Source organism: Pelobates fuscus, chromosome 10 (genome assembly GCF_036172605.1).
Source record: "Pelobates fuscus isolate aPelFus1 chromosome 10, aPelFus1.pri, whole genome shotgun sequence".
In the NCBI taxonomy this organism is placed as follows: Eukaryota; Metazoa; Chordata; class Amphibia; order Anura; family Pelobatidae; genus Pelobates; species Pelobates fuscus.
The window spans coordinates 86,435,287-86,458,041 of NC_086326.1; the positions used below are offsets into that span (position 1 = coordinate 86,435,287).

Genomic DNA, 22,755 nt, shown 5'->3' on the forward strand with positions numbered 1-22,755 from the left:
GTAGCTCTGTCCAGTTTCTAGAAGTGTCAGGTGTAGGAAGAATACTGCGACAAAGTAGTTCCTCTTTTGTCTCAGTGTATCTTTTGCTTGGGTTGGATTTTATCTTAATTAAATACTCATTTTATAGGGGGTATGGGGGGGGGGGGGTGATGGGGGTAATTACTGCTAGAACTGTTTCCAGAGACTCTATCCTCAAATGTATGCTTTCCTGTGGTTAACGTAAACAGAGAGTTGCCGCTATTAGTAAAATATAGAGGGAATGACGAGGTAACGGAGTTAGAATTTTAAACAGCTGGAGGAGCATACTATAAATTAAAAAAAACATGAAAATAAAACATGAAAAGCTCAATTTAGCAATAAATTCTTTTCTAATTGATGCTATTGCTATTAATGTTACCATAACTCTTCCTATTGCTTAGCACATGGTCCTGAAATCAGTAGTTGTGAAATTGCAGCCTTATTTTTTTAGCAATGTAAAAAAACATTCATCCCCGAGATTTCTTTTCACCAACACTTTATATATTTTGATACTACGTATAATAAAGTGAAAAGGCTTTCAACAGAAAACAAAATATCTAAATGTGGTCCTCAAACACTGACATTTTTTTATAGTTTGCAGGATGATATTTTCATGTTTGTAGTATTGTGCCGATTGCTGCACTAACAATGAATGGGTTTGTGTAATTGCAACATTATTGGCTTTGTGATTGCATCTGTGGGTTTGTGATTGTCTCTGTGTGAATAAAGAGGTTGCTGAATGAGTAGTTTCTTTGGTACAACATGCTTAACTATTAATGTTTTTTTATGGTATTTAATGTTCTTGTCCAACTGCAGTCTACAATTCAGGCATACTAAATGCGAGCTAGATGACTTCTCTTTTGTATGTCTCATGGCTTCTTTCTAAGTAGTGATTGACTTGTCCTAGGTTTGTGAAAGAGGAGAGGTAATTAAGGTTAAAGTCCTTGGCACCCTGGCTTTGATTGATGAAGGAGAAACGGACTGGAAAATCATTGCAATTAACGTTGAAGACTCAGAAGCTTCCCTCTACAATGGTAAAGTAAATTGAATGTTCATTGTTAGTCCTTTTAGAAGGCAATGCAACCATTATCATGCAGCAATATCAAACTGCCCAATTGTGTGGGAGGAGGGTAAAGGAGGCTAGGAATTGCATCACTGACTTTGCCCAAAGGGGATGGACCCACCTGGAAAGGGGGGCATGGCAGTCCAAGTTACAGACATGAGTGCATGCCAACAAAGAAAACGAAAACAATGATGTGAATGTAGTGGATAACAAGTATATAATATACTTATCTACTGAATAAAATGGGACAGCCTCCCAAAGATCACATCCCAGGTAATGATCTTACATTAACCAATGTACAAACAAGAAAAACATATGGGATACGGCTGTATCTAAAAAAAAAAATATAGTGCATTACAATTTTAAATTAGAAGTGTGCGTTGTAAATGAATACACTCACAAGATGAAGATATATCATGTGCTCAAGGGTGCCTCCCCCGATGTTGCTGGGGGGCTGTAAATCCCTCTTTCCAATCTGTATATGCTGCTAAGAACCAGGACGCCCAATCGATGAAAGTAAAAATGTTTTTTTTTTTTTTTTTTTTGCTTTAACAGCTGTATCCTCTATGTTTTTCTTGTTTGTAAATGAGTGAATGCGAGACTGCCCGCCACTCATCATGTAACCAATCATTTAAGGTTTCAGTGATCTCTCTCTGCAAGGTCCTAATGCAACGCGAGCAGGTAATTGAGCACTAACTATATGCCTACTGGGGGCAGTTCCCTAGTGCACCCAAAAGCTAGATACCAGGTAACTAAGTCAGGACTGCATTCTTATCATTTTATCCAAGTATAGTATATCGTTCACTTTGTGATTTTGGTTGTCTAAGGTTGCTTGCCATTGTATCTTTTTTAGCAGTTTTTTTTTTTCTGCTGCTCGTTATTGTTCAATCTTTATTGTTCTAGTTGTTGTGGTTTTTGAAAATGTCCCTTATTGTTAATCTACTGTCTCTGAAAACCATGGCAGGATATACAATAAGTTTCCAAGCACATTCTTCTAAATCAAATGTTGTGTCTGCAGCTAATTGGATTGTTATCACCATAGAACTCTTGTTCTTTTTTTTTTTCAGATATCGAAGATGTCAGAAGACTGAAACCCAATTATCTAGAATCCACCGTTGATTGGTTTCAGAGGTACAAAGTTCCAGATGGAAAGCCAGAGAATCAGTTTGCCTTTAATGGAGAGTTTAAAAATAAGGTAATTGCCGTTTATACAGATAAACAGATAAACTAGAGTAGCAAAAGAATCCAGAACAAAAAACAGCCCACAAGTAAAGGGATCTAAAACATAATTTGTAATCAATCCATTAAAATGTCCAAGATGACAGTGAGATCATAAAATTGTCAACTGAACCTGAAAAAAAAATGAGATATTGTCCGATAGCTCTCAATAGAGATCATATAAACACTGAAAGCTTAGATGTTTAACTGATAGAATGGATACATATGGACTATTAATGCAGTGAGTGTCTCTGAAGTTGAGGTAAAGCTAGGATTTACAAACGGAGACCCTCAGGAAATCAAAAATTCCTAAAAAATAATCAAAATATTCTCTGAAAATAAGTGGAATAATTAAGAGGTATGTCAAGAAAGGAAAACCGCTACTGCTTAGAATAAAACATCAAAGATTTGGGGAATTATTGAACACATAAACACACACAAGAGCCAAAGTAGCAATCCGTGGATACATGCACCAACTGTCTGATTAAAATGGCAACCATAATGCCAGCAAGCTGAGCGATGGAAATAATGGACTGGGGGGGGGGGGGGGGGGGGGTATAATAGGTGTAACATTACATGAAGGTATAAATAACACTCTAACCTCTAACACTGTGCCATCATGAGCCCCTTAAAATATGTATACCATTTCATTTCCAGAACTGATATTTTGTACGTGGATTTATTCAGTAGACTTGTAATTTTTAAAAACTATTATTATTTTAAAAAACACATTCTTCTAATTGAGAGGAAAATTTATATTGCTAATACGGAATTGGAAATGTTATACTAACATCACAATACACAGACACTTTAACACAGTGTGTAGTGGTTATGGTGACTTGAGTGCTCCTTGGGGGCAGCAGGAAGCATTGCTAATAAGCTAACCTTCATTAAAGGGAAACTCCAGTGCCAGAAAAACGATCCGTTTTTCTGGCACTGGAGGGTCCCTCTCCCTCCCACCCACCCACCAATCCCCGGTTACTGAAGGGGTGAAAACCCCTTCAGTCACTTACCTGGTACAGCGGCGATGTCCCTCGCCGCTGTCTCCGCCTCCGCGACGCTCCTCCTAATGATTACGTCGGCCGGTGGGCGAGACTAATCTCGCTCACCGGCCGAGGAGACTTAATGCGCATGCGTGGAAATGCCGCGCATGCGCATTACGTCTCCCCATAGGAAAGCATTGAAAAATCATTTCAATGCTTTCCTATGGGGTTTTGAGTGACGCTGGAGGTCCTCACACAGCGTGAGGACGTCCAGCGACGCTCTAGCACAGGAAACCTGTGCTAGAACCCAGGAAGTGACCTCCAGTGGCTGTCTAATAGACAGCCACTAGAGGTGGAGTTAACCCTGCAATGTAAATATTGCAGTTTATGAAAAACTGCAATAATTACACTTGCAGGGTTAAGGGTAGTGGGAGTTGGCACCCAGACCACTCCAATGAGCAGAAGTGGTCTGGGTGCCTGGAGTGTCCCTTTAAATAAGTATTAACTCACAGTTGATCATTCACCTTTAACATCTTTAAGCACTCTTAATTGTAGCATTAATCTAAAACTTTGGAATTGAATGTCTTGAAAATAAATGTTGGATAAATAGGGGGGTGGGTATAGACATTATATTTATATTGCAATTTTGCTTTGTTGTTATCTGTAAAGACTCCGATGGTAGCTTTTTAAAAATAGCAACAGCGTTTAATAATGTCTGTATTTGAGAATGAGAATAATAATAATAATGTTCAGTTAAGTCATGCACTTATTGAATTAAATGTTTTACAAAGTGCTCTGCAACCTACATTAATCTCAGGATTGCTTAATAACAGTCCAAATCTATCAAAAACGGTATGTGGGATAAAGTGCAAAAATAGTGCAGGACAGCCACTCCCAATAAGGGATCACTCCCAATCCCCAAAACGTAAAACAAGTAAACAAACAGTATAGTACACAGACATATACCAGTGGGGGGCGCCACAATCACAAATCGTGCGTATATTTACCATATATTTTGCATGGTGATCATATGAAAAGAGGAATAAAAACATACATAGTGAAGTATTTAATGACATAAAACATAAAAAACAGCAGTAAATATATACACTCACAAAGAAGGTGGCACAAAGAGACTTATGTCTAGTGTGCAAAAACGCTTGTCAACCTCTCATGGGTTAAAAATCCCTTTGAATGTAGTTCCAATGTCAATGCCTCTTGAAGTAATCAGCCAGGCAAGGAGATGATGGAGTCTTTTAGGGAGGTGTTGACAGGATTCTCTGCTCGACGCGTTTCGTCCCAAGGACTTTTTCGAGAGCTATTATTGCTTAATAACAGTAATGCCCTCTTTGACTGTTAGAATGCAGCAGTAAATGTTGGATCGCAGCAGAATTGTGCGCTTTGAAACTACATATACTGTGTGAATCTTCGCAAATGGTACACATGATATTAGTAAAGGGGTTACACCTCTAACCTTTGTTTTGTAATGCATTATGTTCCCCAATGCCATTCAATTTGTATAAAACTGTGTTGCGCTTATTTGTGTCATTTTGTCTCTTTATGAATAGGACTTTGCAATAGAAATAATCAAAAGTACGAACACTCAATGGAAAGCACTTGTGACAAAGAAGGCAGACAGAGGAGAAATTGATTGGTGGGCTTTTATTTTTTTATTTTTATTTCCTTTAATATGAACTAGTTTCAATGATCTTGCTTTTTGGTTTCTTAATATCCTTTTCAGACTAGAAAGCGTAAAAAACGCTTTATTCCATCTCTTATTGAGCTTCCAAGATTTCTAATAACTTTAAAATTACAATCCGCAGATCCCACTGATGCCTTTTTAATAAACACCATAGACTCAGAATTTAATTTCATGTACGTTTTATCAATCCTCTTCATTTACAAGTTACATTTGAGCTGCTTTAAAGAGTACGTTGAGCCCAGTCCAAGTACCAACTTGCGTTTGATAGATTTTAGCTCCATATTTATCTTTTATCTTTTGTTTTGATAGGGGAAATTTTTTTTTGCAACTTTCTGCAGTTTGACTTCACTCCTCCAGTCATGCCAACTCTTCGCAAAGCTACTTCCTCATTGGATGCACTTAGCTAGGCCAACGAGATGTTGCTGTGCGCTACGTTGACAGGATTCTGACCCACAGCCAATCACTGTCCTCCTTATCGGTACCTCCTCCCAGCGACACTGCTGTGATATACTAGAGGCATAGGCAACCTTCGGCACTCCAGATGTTTTGGACTACACCTCCCATGATGCTTTGCCAGCACTATGGGTGTAAGAACATTATGGGGGATGTAGTCCACAACATCTGGAGTGCCAAAGGTTGACTATCCCTGTAAATAACAAGAGGAATGCTATTTGTTATCGGTCAAGTCATAATCTCAGCTCACACTAATTTCTTATTGGATGAGGCCTGAACTATACTGTTTACTTTCTAATCAGGAAGATGGTGAACATTTTTTCATTGACCATTCTTAAAAGATTTTGAATGTGGAGGAACATTCAAGAAGCATGAATATGATGCCAAAACCAAATTAATTTAGGCTGTGTTAACGGTTCCTTTTAAGGAATAGAAATGATGTGTGATGTCATGCATAATGGGGTACTGTTTTGCATGATTTTGCGTAATGACTAATAATACAATACAATATAGATCTCATCTTTACAGTTAACTCTTTCGGAAGGTTCTGTGATTGAATAATACTAAAAGCTTCCTGGAAGGTTTGGGGGTTCTCTTTGTTTTAAAAATATTTATTAGTCGTGTCTGTGTTAATGGCTTTAGAAGCATGTTGCAGATGTTAATGAACAATCCAAGCACTATAATCACTAGAGCTAATCGAAGCAGTCATTGTGCAGTGATACTATGAATGAAATCTAGTTGACTGCCAAACACATGCAAACATGGGTCTGAGCTGAATTGTAAAAAGTACTATTCTTATAACTCTTCTAAGTGCAGGCGGCTGACTTAGTGAAAGCAACTGGGTTTTGTGTTTTTTAAGCAAAAGTTCCCCCCAAGTTGTGTAAGTGGGTAGTGGTATGAAGTTTAAGAGGATCACTATAGTGTCAGGAAAACAAACTCGTTTTCCAGACACTATATCATCCATAGGATCACCCCACCCTTAGGGTCCCCCTCCCTTACCTTAATCCAGCGCCGGGCTACCTTGGCGCTGGCAACCTCTCCTCTCCCCCCCCCCCCTGCCTACGCCAGCTCCCGAGTGGAGCCGAATGCGCATGCGCGGCAAGAGCTTGCGTGCGCATTCAAACAGTCCATAGGAAAGCATTTCTCAATGCTTTTCTATGGACGTTCTGCGCGCTGGATGCGATTTTCGCATTCAGCGTCGCAGAAGCACCTCTACCACTAGAGGCTGGATTAATCCTGCAATGTAAATATAGCAGTTTCTCTGAAACTATGTTTACATCTGAATGGTTCAAACCTGGGGGACCTGGCACCTAGACCACTTCATTGAGCTGAAGTGGTCTGGATGACTATAGTGTCCCTTTAAGGATTTTAGTTTATAAAAAAATAAAAATTTAAAAAAGAGAATGCGCTGTGTGCTCACGTAAGTGCACATAGTGACTGACATGCAATCTACACTATTAATTTCCATAAAATATAACCGTAAAATAGAAAAAAATCGGCACAAAAAAACTAAACAAAACCGAATCATGGACACTGTAGGGCACACCTTGTAGCCCATGAGATCTCCTGAATGCACTGGCTCACGGATCTTTTAGTCATAGTTAATAATATAAAGGATGTTTTATACTGTACTTGGTTTAAAAAAAGTTAAATCAGTACATCCTAATGTAATGTGGTTGTTGTGGTGCAAAGTCCTGCAGTTTCTCACAAACTGCATTGTTCACATTTGTCAGTCTGAATGCTTTTTGTGGCTGTCAATAAGGCATTCACAAGAGGCACTTCCTAGTGAAGACTTTCAATAATTAAAAGCCTTGACATTTTGAATGCTTCTCATAAACAAGTATTGGATTCAGTGGTTTTCAATGAGGAACATCTAATTAGCTGCCATGCACCATAGGGCATCAGTGTTTCTCCCTGAAGAATTGGATTGGCCCAAGATAATCAGCTAGGATTATCTCAAAAGTGCAGTGTCTGTCCAGCACAGACTGCTTGCTTCTGGATAAAAGGTAAGTAAAAAGCTTGGGATTTGTGGATTTGTATTTAATTTTAAAGGAACAGACCATACTGTAAAAAAAATAAAACACTCCATTTGATTTACTTATTTATTTTTAATGTTGGAGTATTACTTTTTTTCATAATACTCTTTTTATTATTTATTACAATAAGGCACTTGTGCAGCATATTCATCATCATTACAGTGAAAGGCTGAGCAGGATTCATAATAACAGAGAGATAATGCACTTATTACAACAATAGCATATCTGTCATTGTTAAACAGTTACAAAGAAAATTGGTTAATATCTGCAGCAACAACATCCTATTGTGAATCAAGTATACAGAGAAATGTCTGAGTGCAGCACATCAGGAGTCCTGTACATATGAACATTGATCAAATTGTCCATTAATTAGCATAGTCCTCTCTAAATATAGTGATGCAGCTCAGTAGATGGGCAAATGTTACAGGTTTTGGACCTCCATTGGTGTAACTCCTAAATGAAGACCAGTGTGGGCAACATGTGGGATCTAGTGGTTTTGTGAACCTGTGTGGGGTGTTGAAGTACTACTTCAATCATAGCAAGTCATTGTTTCTGTTGCTATTGGAAATTCTTGGTTCCACAAATAAAATGCTAAACAGTCATGTTCTTTTTTTTTTTTTCAGATGGAAATAAAACATGTAGTCTCTGTAGGAGCATATTTTTAAGTTTCCAAAAGAGCAGTTTTTGAAATGTTCCATGTTTTGCGTTGTCTGCCAACAGAATACCGTCAAACTGATTGGTTCTGCCGGGAAAACACTATTCTCTTGATAAACATGTTGCAGTTATAAAACATCTGTTTATTCTGTTGCGGTAGATGTTTTACCAAATGTAACGTATTTTTTTTTTTGTCTTGTGTTTGAGCAATGTATTGCTCCCTAGTTTCTCGAGATGTTAATTAGCTATACTAAAATCGAAATGTAATTGGGAAGTCTTTTTTTGTTTTGTTTAATTATCTTATCTATCCTGTCTTCTTCCACCAGTATGAATACAACAATACAAGAAAGCGGTTTTGTCTGCAAGCAAGATGTAGCTAAAGCCGTTGTGGAAGCTGTGAGTTGCGCAATATGTATTTTTTTATTTTTTTTATTTTATGAGTGGTTTTACCAAGAAAAGTATTGTGTATCTTGCATTTCACAATGCCCTGAGATACTTAAAGGACAATTAAATACTGTTAAAAGGTTGAAACACAGACAAAACAAATTGTATCAACAAAGCATTCACGTCAGCCGTTTACTTTTAAGCATAACCTCAAATGTTGCATTTTTTTTTCTTTGTTCTTGATTTGTTTTTCTATACATCCACTTGATGTCATAGGACATGTACAGTATGTTTCAGTCCTTTTGTGACCGCCAATTCATCCCATATGTGATCGTTCATAGTGAGACACATCTGTTCCTGATCCTTGCAAACCCTGCAGCAAAAGCCTGCTTCTGCAAGTGATGAATCACTGTAATGACCCACCTGATGCTCTCCTAAGTGTGGAATGGCTGTGTACGGCAAGCTGTTCTCTGTGTGAAGACTTCCTGTGTGGACCATGCTACTGCTTTGACAGTTAAACAGTAGCCAAAGATTAGCAATTTCCCAAATGCTGTAGTGTATGTTGGTCTGTGCATCCTGGGCTCCCGTATAACTCAAATGATCAGTTTCCCTGTCATGTGATTGTTGTGACAGACAATCCCAAGAATCAAATAAAGGGTTGTAATTGTATTCAATACAATACCCCTCTTCATCTGTGTGTATCTCTTGATCCTCCAAGTGTGTCTTTACTAATACCCTTGTAATCTCTTGAATGTCTCTCTCTTTTTTTTTTTTTTTTTTTAAAACATTTTGTTTAACAAGCAGATGGGTGTCGGGGTTGCAATACCAGTTACCTGGCAATAAAGCTCAGGAAAACTAAATTAAAGCAATACAAAATGTAATAATATACAAGTAAAATAATACATTTTAGAAAAATCATGGTCCGATCCAGGGTTAAAACAAGTGAAATAGGCAGGAGTGGAAGTTTCACACAAAAGACTCACAAAGAAAACCGATGGTAAACTGGCAAGTAAATAAGGGACTTTTTGGGGGGAGCCTTGAGACTGAACATTGGGCTCCCAATATTTTATAAATTGGGGAACCCTACACCTTTGATTGGGAGGTCTCAATCTAGTCCAATTTAAACATGTAAGCTAGTTTGGATTGGCATTATGATATGGTCATTTTATTTGGGGAAATCTAGATATGAAGGATGGATTGTCTTGCAGTAGCTAGAACCATCTACACAAATCTAGAGTTTTTAGGGTAATTCCAGAAAAGATACCACTCCAGGGACAGTGGTACTAGTTATCTATCTTAATAAGATCATAAAGCATGATCAGAAAGGGCCTCTAGACCAACAATATGTAAAATCTAAAACGCACTCCACTTAGTGGCAAAAACATGAATGTGATACTTAAATGAACACAATAGTCACCTAAATTACTTTAGCTTAATAAAGCAGTTTTAGTGTATAGATCATTCCCCTGCAATTTCACTGCTCAATTCACTGTCATTTAGGAGTTAAATCACTTTGTCTCTGTTTATGCAGCCCTAGCCACACCTCCCCTGGCTATGATTGACAGAGCCTGCATGAAAAAAAACTGGTTTCACTTTCAAACAGATGTAATTTACCTTAAATAATTGTATCTCAATCTCTAAATTCAACTTTAATCACATACAGGAGGCTCCTGCAGGGTCTAGCACACTATTAACATAGCAGAGGATAAGAAAATCTTAATTAAACAGAACTTGCAATAAAGAAAGCCTAAATAGGGCTCTCTTTACAGGAAGTGTTTATGGAAGGCTGTGCAAGTCACATGCAGGGAGGTGTGACTAGGGTTCATAAACAAAGGGATTTAACTCCTAAATGGCAGAGGATTGAGCAGTGAGGCTGCAGGGGCATGTTCTATACACCAAAACTGCTTCATTAAGCTAAAGTTGTTCAGGTGACTATAGTGTCCTTTTAACAATGTGAACGACTTCCCCTGGACCTAACATATAGCCTATCTAGAATAAAATGTCCTAGGAGAAATATATAGAATGGTGTAATACCACCAGACACCACTCTATATATGCACTCAAAACATCTGCATTAGTTTGACTTGTGTTGCTAACAGGTTAAATTACAAGTTAACATTTGCAACCAGTGACTTATTTAGTCCTCCAAATTCTCCCTTTATAGTCCTGCATTCCCTGTAGTTGTAATACAGTGATTGAGTTTGTTATCTTTTCTGTGGTTCATTTGATTAACTTTTTTTTTTTTTTTTTTTTCTCACCGTATTTATCATCTGTAGCTGTGTTCTATTTTGTTTTTCGTCTGCTTTGGTTAATGCCGTCTCCCACTGCAGAGTATGTTTTTATAGCAAAAAGGAAAGGACAAAACAATATAAAGCATTGCCCCTCAAAGCCTGAACTTTGCCATGGGAGAAGCGTTACAGAATTTCAGACAGCTGCCAGCTTATTGTCAGAAATATTGAGAATTATTTTTATTCATTTTGTGTGAGAGGGAAACTTTATTTTAGACAGATCTTCATTTTCCCATAAATATGCAGTTTATTTGTTTGAATGTGGGCTAGTACAGAATGACGAAGCCCAGTCAGGCGAGACTACGTGAAATGTTTGCTTTTCCCCTTAAACATTATGTAAAATATTATTTTTGTTTGTTTGTTTTTTACCTTTTATGTCCAACTATTATAGAAAATCTGTTTCTCCCAGACCACTATCATTACTGACAAGAAAGCAGAAAAGTGGCATATAACGGGAGAAAATATTTTATTAGCATAAGGGAGCTGAACAAAAACTCCACTTTTATAGTAATTGTCCTTTATCCATTTTGCTGTTCCTACACTCAATGAAATGGAATTAAACATGTCATTAGCTAGGGTTTTGTAGAAATGTGTACTGGTTTTATTTGCATATGAGGAAAATTCAGCAAAGTATTGAAACTGAATCATGATGTATCACAGCTTTAATTATATTCTTTCAATAATAAATTATACAGCAAACCCATGTAAAGCAGTGATAGTTCTTTACTTGAACATTAATCCATTGTTTGAGAAGCTTCTAGCCCCCTGCAGTTTCCCAGACTTTAGATTAGAAGCAAGGGGCTGTAGTATTTATGTACCAGCATGTAATCATTCACTTTGTGATTATTGCAAATACCTTGTTTTGATGTTTATATAGCTTGTGCATATCATTTTTTTTGTGTAGTTCAATGACAGAAACAGGCAGATAGGTGTAAGCATGTTCTCATGAGACAAATTCAAGATAGATTTAATGTGGAATAAGGTACATGTGTCGAAAGAAGTGCACAATTTTAAATGGTAAATTAATCAGAAGAAACAATGAGGCCTATTCTAATAATACATATAATTTAAAAATAAAAAAAAAACCACAGAAAAGCTATGCTGTATTTGGGCCTGAAACAGATCCACCAGGTAAACATTAAGGAAACTTCATCGGTTATAACCGATACCAGACTGGTAAGCTCATAGTAAAATATGACAAACAAAAGACTAAACAACTAAACAACTGCTGTCTGAGCTAATTATTTATATATTTGGTAGGAGATAGCAATATATCAGCCTATGCTCATACAACAAAATGTATATTGATGGCAACATAAAAATCAAGAGACCCTGCTGTGATCAGCCAAACAGGCACATTTGCTCACCCAGACCCTGCATTCCCAGCCCCAAGTACTGCAACCAGCACACACTGTCCAATTACTCCACCAACTTATGAGTCCCGAGACAGTCCACAACCTGGAAAAGCTCTAAATAAGGGTCTGTGTCTAGAAGCTGCATCCCCTTTGGCTGGTTCAAGGGAGTGGGGTGATGGGGCTCAGTTAGACGTTTTTGTCGGGAACAGGGGACCATCTACATTCCCCGCCTCACATGCATGAGTAGGCGTCAGACGCAAGGTGTAATGGACACCCTTGGTAAACTCAGAACTCCACTGTCTAAAACAAAGAGCTGGTGTCCCCAGAGCAGACAAGAGATGGGGCTCTCGATAGCTGTAAAGTATGGGTTGTCAGCGTTTTCGGTGAATTTTATCAAGGAGCCCCTGTAACGTGTCCTGCTCGGTCAGTAGCTAGGCCCCGTCCGCACCTTGTGGATATCTTTTAAAGGACCACTCTAGGCACCCAGACCACTTCAGCTTAATGAAGTGGTCTGGGTGCCAGGTCCAGCTAGGGTTAACCCATTTTTTTTATAAACATAGCAGTTTCAGAGAAACTGCTATGTTTATTAATAGGTTAAGCCTTCCCCCAAATCCTCTAGTGGCTGTCTCATTGACAGCTGCTAGAGGCGCTTGCGTGATTCTCACTGTGAAAATCACAGTGAGAGCCAGCAAGCGTCCATAGGAAAGCATTGTAAATGCTTTCCTATGCGACCGGCTGAATGCGCGCGCAGCTCTTGCCGCGCGTGCGCATTCAGCCGACGGGGCGGAACGGAGGAGGATCGGAGGCAGAGATCTCCCCGCCCAGCGCTGGAAAAAGGTAAGTTTTACCCCTTTTTCCCTTTCCGGAGCCGGGCGGGAGGGGGTCCCTGGCACTAGAGTGGTCCTTTAAGACCCTCAGTAACTGCACTTGTTTGAATAGATTGGAAAATTACTTTTAGACATTTACGTGATGATAAATTAAGAATTGTAAGTTTTAGCCGGGGAAAAAATTGCCTACTTTGGAGTGGGTTTGCAATGCAGTTAATCTGGCCTAAAATGTGCATTTTCCTGGCCACTTTTCCACAATTCTTGGATTCGGTAATAACCATGATATATTAACAGAAAGTAAATACAATATAAGCATGCTTACACAGAATCTCTAGGCACCATTACCACTTATTTTTACAGTAGAAAAAGTTGTGAGGCTTCACCTTCTATTAGCTTTCTGCAGGCATCTCTGTATTCCTACTGAATTGTGGAGTCAATATTAATATTGCTCATATGACATTCATCATTTGAAATGCACACTAGACATACAAACAGTGAAGATTTAACCGTTCTGATGACTTATATGATAAACTGTCCATTGGCGAGGCAGTTTAGAAATATGCAAGACCCTTTTCACTGAACATACAATGCAGAATGAGAGCACTTGTATAACACTCCCATTGATCGTGTTGGAATTTTACTGGCATTCCAACATAGTCAAAAGATATACAAAGACAAACCAGGAACTACTTTGTCTAGGTATATTACCTACGCTTGACAAAAGACAGAGCTTTTGCCATCTAGGATCCTCCATATCCTCACATTTGTGCTAGAGTACAACATTCACATGCACTCCTGGCAGAAGCTTAAGAGAACTAGCAGGAATACCATGGTGGCAGCCACAAGGGACAGGTTCAGATAAGCAAAGCTCACTTTTCCCTGGACACCAGGCAAAGCAGTCACTGTTGCGATGTCTTTGCAAAATTTGCTAAACACCAGACAGTGACAGAGCCACTTTAAGCTATAGAAACGTCAGTCTGAAATATGTATAGGAGAGGAGATATAAATTTATTCATAGGAGAAATATAAAACCAAATACAAACATATTAAGAGGGGAGTTGCTCACTATGATATTGTAGAATAATCAGACATAGAAGTCAATCTTACCCCTTCTTTTGCAATATCTGTTCTCAAATTGAAAAGTGTTTGCACTTTGTCGAGATCGAAACTGGGATTGTTTAGTAATCTATTAGCTTTTGTAAACGGTCACATTGCAAAATCTAAACCAAGATTGGCAGAGATGATGGAGAGAAAAAAATCTGATGTAATGGAATGTTTCCATTTATTTTGATCTAGATTTAGTGGCATGAGGACTGGAGGATCAAATGACTTTTTAGAGAAATCCCATACCCAACATTCAATCTGTGTTCTCTAAAATATAGGTGTTTTGCTATACTTCTGCTATTGACGCTTTAACCAATCTACCCTCATAAATTAAATCCATTAATCTTTCCAAAGGAACACTGCAACCTTGAAATATTTGTCAATATACATGGCCTGTCAACATTTCTCCATTGTTTTCTTGACCAATTCCAGCTATGGATCCCTTAACTGTGCATGTGTTTAACCTCCATGTGTGTAAACATCTTTCATCACAGCAGCCTATGGGCTAACATTTAGAACAGGGGGGAAGAGTCAGCGCGTAGATAATAAACTAAAGGGCAGCAACCCAAAAAAGGGAATCCCTCAAGACCATTATAAAACATGTGAAAGAGGTGAGGCTGCGCCTAGGGCCAATAACAATAGTCATAACAATAAGAACCAGACCAAATGTTCTAAATGAAGATACAACAAACAAGTAGGCCTATATGGATAATAGAACAGTGGAGGATAAAAAGTCCCAATAAGACAACAGAATAAAATAGAAGGGTAATCCTCAGGAGTTGATCCGTCTGGATAATAAAATATTAATATAAAAGTCATATAAAAAGTCTCACTAATACATCAGGATAAGGTAGGGGTGCAATCCTCAGGAGTTGATCCGTCCGGATGGTTAAAATATCCATATATGTGGAGAGACAAAGGGGAAACAAGAAAACAGCCGATAGTGTGATATAGCCAGGATCCAGTGATAAAATTAGTAAAATAAATGTAATAACGAACATTTGAGTATGATCCCACGCTAAAGGATATAGTAGAGAGGTGCGTCAGTCAATCCGGTCTGATTTTTCAGTGCTCCAGGATATATATATAAAAAACAGCAATAGTGCTCTCAATATATAAAGGAAAAGTAGTAAAATATGTAAAATGTACTTACAAGTATAGAGCAGAAGGTACTGGTCTATTAACACAGTGTTGGTGGAATAATCCCCACCTTGGATTGTTTGAGTAGCGGATACAGTAAAATAGAATAAAAATGTCAGGGAAAATAAAGTGCATATAAAATACAATAAAAAGAGAATTGGTACAGGAAAGTAGTAACCCAAAAACGTTTTTTGTTTAAAATACACAATTAAAGCCATTAACGCGTTTCACCTTATGAGGCTTTATCAAAATTGTATAGAATATCATACCTGGCATACATAGTTTAAATAGGGATGTATGAGTTTAAAATTGGCGCCAAAAATTGGGTCAACCAATCAAGAAACAGATGATAAAAAGAGTAATAGAACATATAAAAATAGATAAAACGTTTTTTATTTTCCCTGGCATTTTTACTCTATTTTACTATATCCTGTACTCAAGCAATCCGAGGTGGGGATTATTCCAGTACCTTCTGCTCTATACTTGTAAGTACATTTTACATATTTTACTACTTTTCCTTTATATATTGAAAGCATATATATATATATATCCATCTCCTGGAGCACTGAAAAATCAGACCGTATTGACGGATGCACCTCTCCACTATATCCTTTAACGGGGAACATACCGCTTACACGCCCTTCACCGCAGAGATGGTTAGAGCTCTCTCAAATGTGAGTTTATTACCTTGATTTTACTCATTTTATCACTGGATCCTGGATATATATCACACTATCGGCTGTTTTCTCGTTTCCCCCTTGTCTCTCCACATATACGGATATTTTAACCATCTTGAGGATTGCACCCCTACCTTATCCTGATATATCAGTGAGACTTTTTATATGACTTTTATATGAATATTTTATTATCCAGACGGATCAACCCATGAGGATTACCCTTCTATTTTATTCTGTTGTCCTTTTGGGACTTTTTATCCTCCACTGTTCTATTATCCATATAGGCCTACTTGTTTGCTGTATCTTCTTTTAGAACATTTGGTCTGGTTCTTATTGTTATAGACTATTGGTATTGGCCCTAGGCGCAGCCCTCACCTCTTTTAAATTTTTATGAGCTAACATTTGCTTGTAAGAACATTCTGAAATAATGCACTGTACTACACAAAGCCATAAAGCAGTCCAACTTGTATCCACACCGAAGTGCCACTTTTCACTAAAGCATAACCAGCATGATATTTGAGTAAGATGTATCGATTAATAAGGATTCTGGGACAGGGTAATTTCGAGATAAAATCTACTTCTTACAGCAACTTTCTTTATAGCAGAATGTCTGTTAAAACCACAGACCAATAAGCCTGCTGTACTGTTTAGCTATTCACTAAAATGAAATTGGAGAATAAGTTGGTGTCAATTTTATTTTATTTTATTTTTTCTCCTTTTTTCCCTTTTAATTAAGTTTCATACAGGAAAACCAAAATGTTGCTATGATGATATTTGTTTTTTTTTTAAATGGACTTGTAAATGAAAGTGTGTGTTTTGCAGTGTGGGCTGTAGTTAATGGAAGTTCCAGTCCTGAAAGCTAAATTAAAATCGTCTTCAACATTCTTTTATCTTTTAATATTCGGTTTCTGCCAGAAATTAACGTCCTTAAATTGTTTATTATTCCCCTTTTATTCCTATTCATTTAAATATTTGTCTCATCATATAAAATATTATTTTAAAGTAAAAACTAAATTTACCTTACATCACTCCATTTTGTTTGTGACCGCAATCACACTTTCGTTATGCATATACTTCAACAATTTTTTTTTTTTTTTTTTCCAGGCCCCTGCTAGTGGACCTGACAGCCCAATCCCTGCAGACGGTAAGATTTAGGAGACTCATGGTATCCTCTTAAACATGTCCTTTTTAGTGCAGCAGAATAAGAGCAAAATGTATAAACCATGGCTACAGAAACTCTGTAGTATCAGTGGTCGAGAAAGTAGTCGTCCCACGTACATTTTATGTGCTTATGGTTTGTATCTAAAGTCTTTCCATTACCTGATCACCGCTATTGACCAGTATAACAATTAAACACTATCTTTAATTGACAGGCAGCCTGGTGGCAGAAGGTAGCAGAGAGATACATGTAAATGCAAATTGACAGCGCAGGAGAGGCAGAGCTTGCTGGACAAGCTGGAAGCTTAAGCAGTTTGACTCCTTACAATGGGATTGGGAGGTGTTGCCAAGGCACTCCTGACTTCACAACCACTACAGTGTGCTTTAGTAGTTTTGGTTCTTGGAGTGTTCCGTTTAACAACAGTTTAAAGTGAGGTTAAAGAAAGATACGATTGGCTGTGCAGTTTTTAACTGAAATTTATATGGAATAACAAACTCCCAAACTGTTAAAGATGGAAACGTGATGACTATTGCATGAATGTTGACCTGTATGCTGCACATCTTCAATAGTAGGTTTCATTGCACTAGTGACACGACTCAGGCAAATAACTTTTCTCAAGCTGCTTACATTACTAGCGAAAGATAGTCCTGCAGTGTACAGATATGCACAGGCCAGTGTTTTCAGGCAATACCCTAATTAAAAAAAAAAAAAAAAAAAAAACCTCAAACTAGAAATGTGTCCCAGGCTTTCACTGCCCCACAGTGCTGATGGTGTGTATAACACAGTACAAATCTGTTGACACCCACAATCTGTTTACTCCAGCATGTGTTTTTCCAAATGTAAATACTACCCATTATTCCTTTTTTCATTTCTGAAACCTACAGTTCTATTACAGCTTCTGAAAGAACCTGGTGTTTCTTGAAAGCTCATTATTTTTATGTTGCTGTTTGTGTGATTTGAAAACGTTTCTTTTTATTCCTTCTCTTGTTCCTCTCCACTCTAACTTTCTTCTGTCTCATCACATTTTACAGTGGACAAGTGGTTCTATTATCAGAAGAACTAATTATAAAGTGAAAGAGACTGTCAGCAATTGTTGCATGTCGTCTGCCAGACATTCGAATCTGCAGGATATTGGTTGAAAATCCATAACAGAAAACGATTTTAACTCTTGAGTGCTAAATAGCTTACTATGCCATGCATTGTGCTGAAGCATCAAATGGACGAATAGCATGATAATTGACCAAGACAACAATCATCTGAACTCTAACAACAACAATCTATGCTTTTATTGAGACTTTGCAGGATAATTGGGCAGTGCAAACCTTTTTTTCTGTGCAACCGTATTATTGGTTTATTTTATTCTTTTTGTGACAGCAGAATTGGCATGCAATAAATGATAAAATGGCTATTTAACAAACCAACTACTGTGTAGGATCTCCCATTACGAGAAGGAAATAAATTCTAGTTTTGTTGACAAACATGCCTTTGTGTCTTTTGTGAGTCAACATAACCTCTTAACTCTCCCATTCACGCATTGTCTCCACTTAATCTAGATGAGCTGCTTATATCCGAGAAAAGGTCAGAACAGTTAAATATAAATATATATTTATATTTCATGCTAATAGAGTAAAAGACTCAGCAAGAAGACTTTCTTGTCAATAGATGTTTGGGTATGAATACAGTTTTCAGATTATTAAAAAGAATCGCATTGTATCCCATTGCTTTATTTTAGATACAATTAGATGGGCTGAATTATAAAGTGAAATGCTCATATGCAAAGAGACCAACATCCACCCCAAAATGGGGTTGTAAAGTTTAAAAGTGAAAGTATTGGTCAAAAGAAACACAGTTTGCTATGAAGCATACAGCCCATATCTGTCAGGATTACTAGTTGATCCAGCACGTAGAACTATATCACACCTACGACTAAAGGTAACGTCTTACCAGGCCTTAGAATGGCCAAAATTAATGTACCAGAGACTAGTCCGAATACTTGCCGAGGTCAGGGACACAGAAGGAGACTCAACGATGAGGGAAAGCCAAAAGTCAAGGATACCAGAATTCAAGGAAGTCCAAATGAATTCAAAGTTAATAACCCAAAATAAATGCTCAGGAACACACTCTCGGATCACCAACTAAGGGAAACCACGACAGGGCAATGAGTGAAAGGAGAAATGAGTTTAAATAACCCTCTTGCAGATCCGATTGGCTGTAACCGGCCTTTGACCCCTAAACGTGCGTTGGAGAATAATCAGAAGTTATATGATAATATCCAAACAGGATATATAGCAAATGAATACTTAACTACCAATGCAATTATTAATTCATAGAGATATCAAATCTCATCACAGACTTTGCCTATGAATTAATAATTGCATTAGTAGTTAAGTATTCATTTGCTATATATCCTGTTTGGATATTATCACATAACTTCTGATTATGCTCTGTACATTATCAGTATGTGAGTCGTGCTTTGATTTATTCTGATATGCATTGTGAGATATTGATCTTTTTTGTACCTATCCAATAATTAAAAAAAAAATCACATTTTTGGTTGTGCTCCTTGATTGGATATTCTTTGTATTCTTATGTGGTCCTCTGGGAATAGGACCTTATTTAAGTGAGCATCTGGCCTTTAAATAACTTGTCGTTATTCTCTTATTTAGTTTTGATTGAATGTGCCTACCTACTTCTAATTATAACTATGTATAAAGATAAGAACCAGATCTTGTGAGGACAGCAATTTTTTGAGTGGAATTAAATGAGCCATCTTAGAAAAGCGGTCAACCACCATAAGGATGATGGTATAACCATTTGAACATTGAAGTTCTACGATGAAATCCATGGATAAGTGGGACCATGGAACACTAGGTAAGTGGCTGTAGCAATCCACACGTAGGTTTATGAGGAACCTTGCACAAACAGGCCTCCACATATTCTGTGATATCTCTCCTGTACAGAATATCGGCAAATTATATCGGCTATCGGCCTGAAAGTTCACAGAATGTCGGTATCGGCTCTAAAAAAATCAATATCGGTCGATCCCTACTCAGGAGGAACAATAGGGGACGTCTCTTATTCTTGTTCTGATTCATTATCAAACTGTCTAGAGAGGGCATCAGCTTTAATGTTTTTGGGACCAAGTCTGTAAGTGATAATAAAGTTAAAGCGGGATAAGAACAAAGACCATCTGGCCTGTCTAGAAGACAGTCGTTTAGCATCACCAATATATGCCAAATTTTTGTGATCAGTGATGATCAAAATGGGATTCTTGGAATGCCTCTAAAAGGTGTTGCCATTCTTTAAGTGCTAGTATAATGGCCAACAATTCCCTGTTGCCAATATTATAATTACGCTCTGCCGGAGACCACTTTCTAGAAAAGTACCCACATGGATGCAAAGGAGTATCCGGACTCTCCCTCTGAGATAGGACAGCCCCCACCCCTGTTTCAGAGGCATCAACCTTCAGTATGAAGGGTGTGCTAGTGTCAGGATGTATTATTATGTCAGCAGAAGCAAACCTTTGTTTAAGAAGTTCAAAAGCTTCTCTAGCTTCTTTAGACCATACAGTACAACTAACCCCTTCACGTGCCATATTGGTGATGGGGGCAATCACAGAAGAGAAACCTTTGATGAATCTCCTGTAATAATTAGAAAAACCAATAAACCTTTGAATTGCTTTTAACCCATTAGGTAGTGGGAAGTGTAGAACAAAAGAATAAATATAGTCTCTGAGCACATCATTTATAAAGTCCTGGAATACGGCCGGAGCATTACATAAACCAAGGTACAAGGTACTCTTAGTGCCCACTTCTAGTGTTAAATTCAGTTTTCCACTCATGATCTTCCATAATCCTTACCAAATTGTACGCACTCCTAAGTTCAAGTTTAATAAATATCCTAGCACCCTGGAGTCTGAAACAATTAGGCGATAAGGGGAATGGGATAGGCATTTTTTATGGTTATCTTGTTTAAAGCCCTGTAATCAATGCATGGCCGTAATTCACCATATTTTTGGGAGACAAAAAAAGAACCCTGCACCAGCAGGCGAGGATGATTTACGTATGTGGCCCTTACTTAGAGAATCTTTAATGTACTCATCCATGATTCCACTCTCCTGTGGAGATAAGGCATATACTGCCCCCTTAGAGGGCATGGCGCCAGGTAGCAGATTTATGGAGCAATCATATGATCTGTGAGGAGGTAGAATATTAGTCTGGCTCTAACTGAACACCTCTTTAACCTCCCAGTACTGTGCAGGAATTTCGGAGGTCTGAGGCATTGTGGTAGGCAAAGTAACGATGCCCACTCTCTTGGTAATTGATAACATACATCTCTCTATACAGTCTTTACCCCATTCCAGTATTTCACACTTAGCCCAAGGAAATCCTAATGTGATGGGACAAGAAGGAGGAGCAATTATCTGGAATTTTATGTCTTCCTTGTGTTATGCTCCTATATACATGTTAGTAGGCATGGTTTCGTGGGTAATCAGAGGTTGAGAGAGAGGTCTCTCATCAATAGCCTGAGGTGATGATCTCTCCTTGATAGGTATGGAGTGTTTCTTTACAAAATGCATGTCAATAAAGTTTCCCGCCGCACCGAGTCCATCAGGGCTTTGCATGAAAAGCTTTTCTGGTTGCAAAGAGCAGTGTTATCAAGGAGAAATCTATTTTGATTATTACCAGAGGACGTATACATCACACCTAAGACCTGTCCCCTTAAGGTTCTTAGGTGCGGAAGTTTTCCGGACGTATGGGACAAGCATGTCTCGTATGTCCTTTTTTACCGCAGTACAAGCAAAGACCCTCCTTTCTTCTATACAGCTTCTCTGCCTCTGACAGTCTAGTGACCCCGAACTGCATAGGTTCAGACTGGATAGAGAGGTCAGGGATAACAGGTTTAGAGAAACGAGGTGCCAGTGACATAACCATACGTCTGGTTCTATCTCTAGTAATTTCTCTGGACCCAAGTCTGTTATCAATCTGCATAACAAACGTGATGAAATAATTTAACTTTTTAGTTCGATCTTTGGCAGCAATTTCATCAAGAATTGCCTTGGATAATTCTCTTTTAAATGCAGAGATCAATCCGATATTAGTCCAGTCTACCTCAGAAGCCAAGGTGCAAAATTTATGGCATAATCGGAGATAGACCGGTCCCCTTGTTTGATACGCAGTAGTGAAAGTGTCGTCCTCCTTGCCTAATGGTTCAAATGTTAATTTAAATTCCGCAAGGAATTCCTGGTATTTATATGCAATACTCATATTACTCTCCCATAAAGGATTGGCCCAAGTTATGGCTTTACCTTTAAGTTGGTTCATTAAGTACCCAATCTTAGCTCTATCCATGGGAAAAGATCCTGGTGAGGCCTCAAAATGGTACATAATTTGCTTCAAAAATCCCCTGCATTCATGAATATTACAATCAAAATGTGGGGGAGGAGATAGGGAGATGATAGGCGCCTTATATACTATTGATGGAGGTATATTAGGCAGAGGTGAGATAATCGAAGGGATCTCAGGCTCTAAATACTCTGTCCGAGCAAGTAGCGTACTAAAAGCCTGGGCAAATTGATCCATACGATGATCATTCTCTTCTAGCTTTCTCTCGCAAGTTGTTGTGCTGACACAATTCTACAGGATGTATGGCCCTGTCGTAATGTCACGATTACTAGTTGATCCAGCACGTAGAACT

The 22,755-nt window shown here is 38.1% G+C and overlaps 1 protein-coding gene across 1 annotated transcript in view; it reads left to right on the forward strand.

Moving 5' to 3' along the window:
- Window positions 1-18,536, forward strand: part of PPA1 (inorganic pyrophosphatase 1) — a 75,382-nt gene extending 56,846 nt beyond the window's left edge. The window contains exons 6-11 of the mRNA XM_063434941.1: window positions 926-1,052; window positions 2,149-2,276; window positions 4,848-4,933; window positions 8,451-8,520; window positions 17,004-17,043; window positions 18,090-18,536. Of these exons, the coding sequence (XP_063291011.1) occupies window positions 926-1,052; window positions 2,149-2,276; window positions 4,848-4,933; window positions 8,451-8,520; window positions 17,004-17,043; window positions 18,090-18,121 (483 nt within the window). The 3' untranslated portion in view covers window positions 18,122-18,536. The remainder of the gene's footprint in view (window positions 1-925; window positions 1,053-2,148; window positions 2,277-4,847; window positions 4,934-8,450; window positions 8,521-17,003; window positions 17,044-18,089) is intronic.
- The last annotated feature ends 4,219 nt before the right edge of the window (window positions 18,537-22,755 follow it).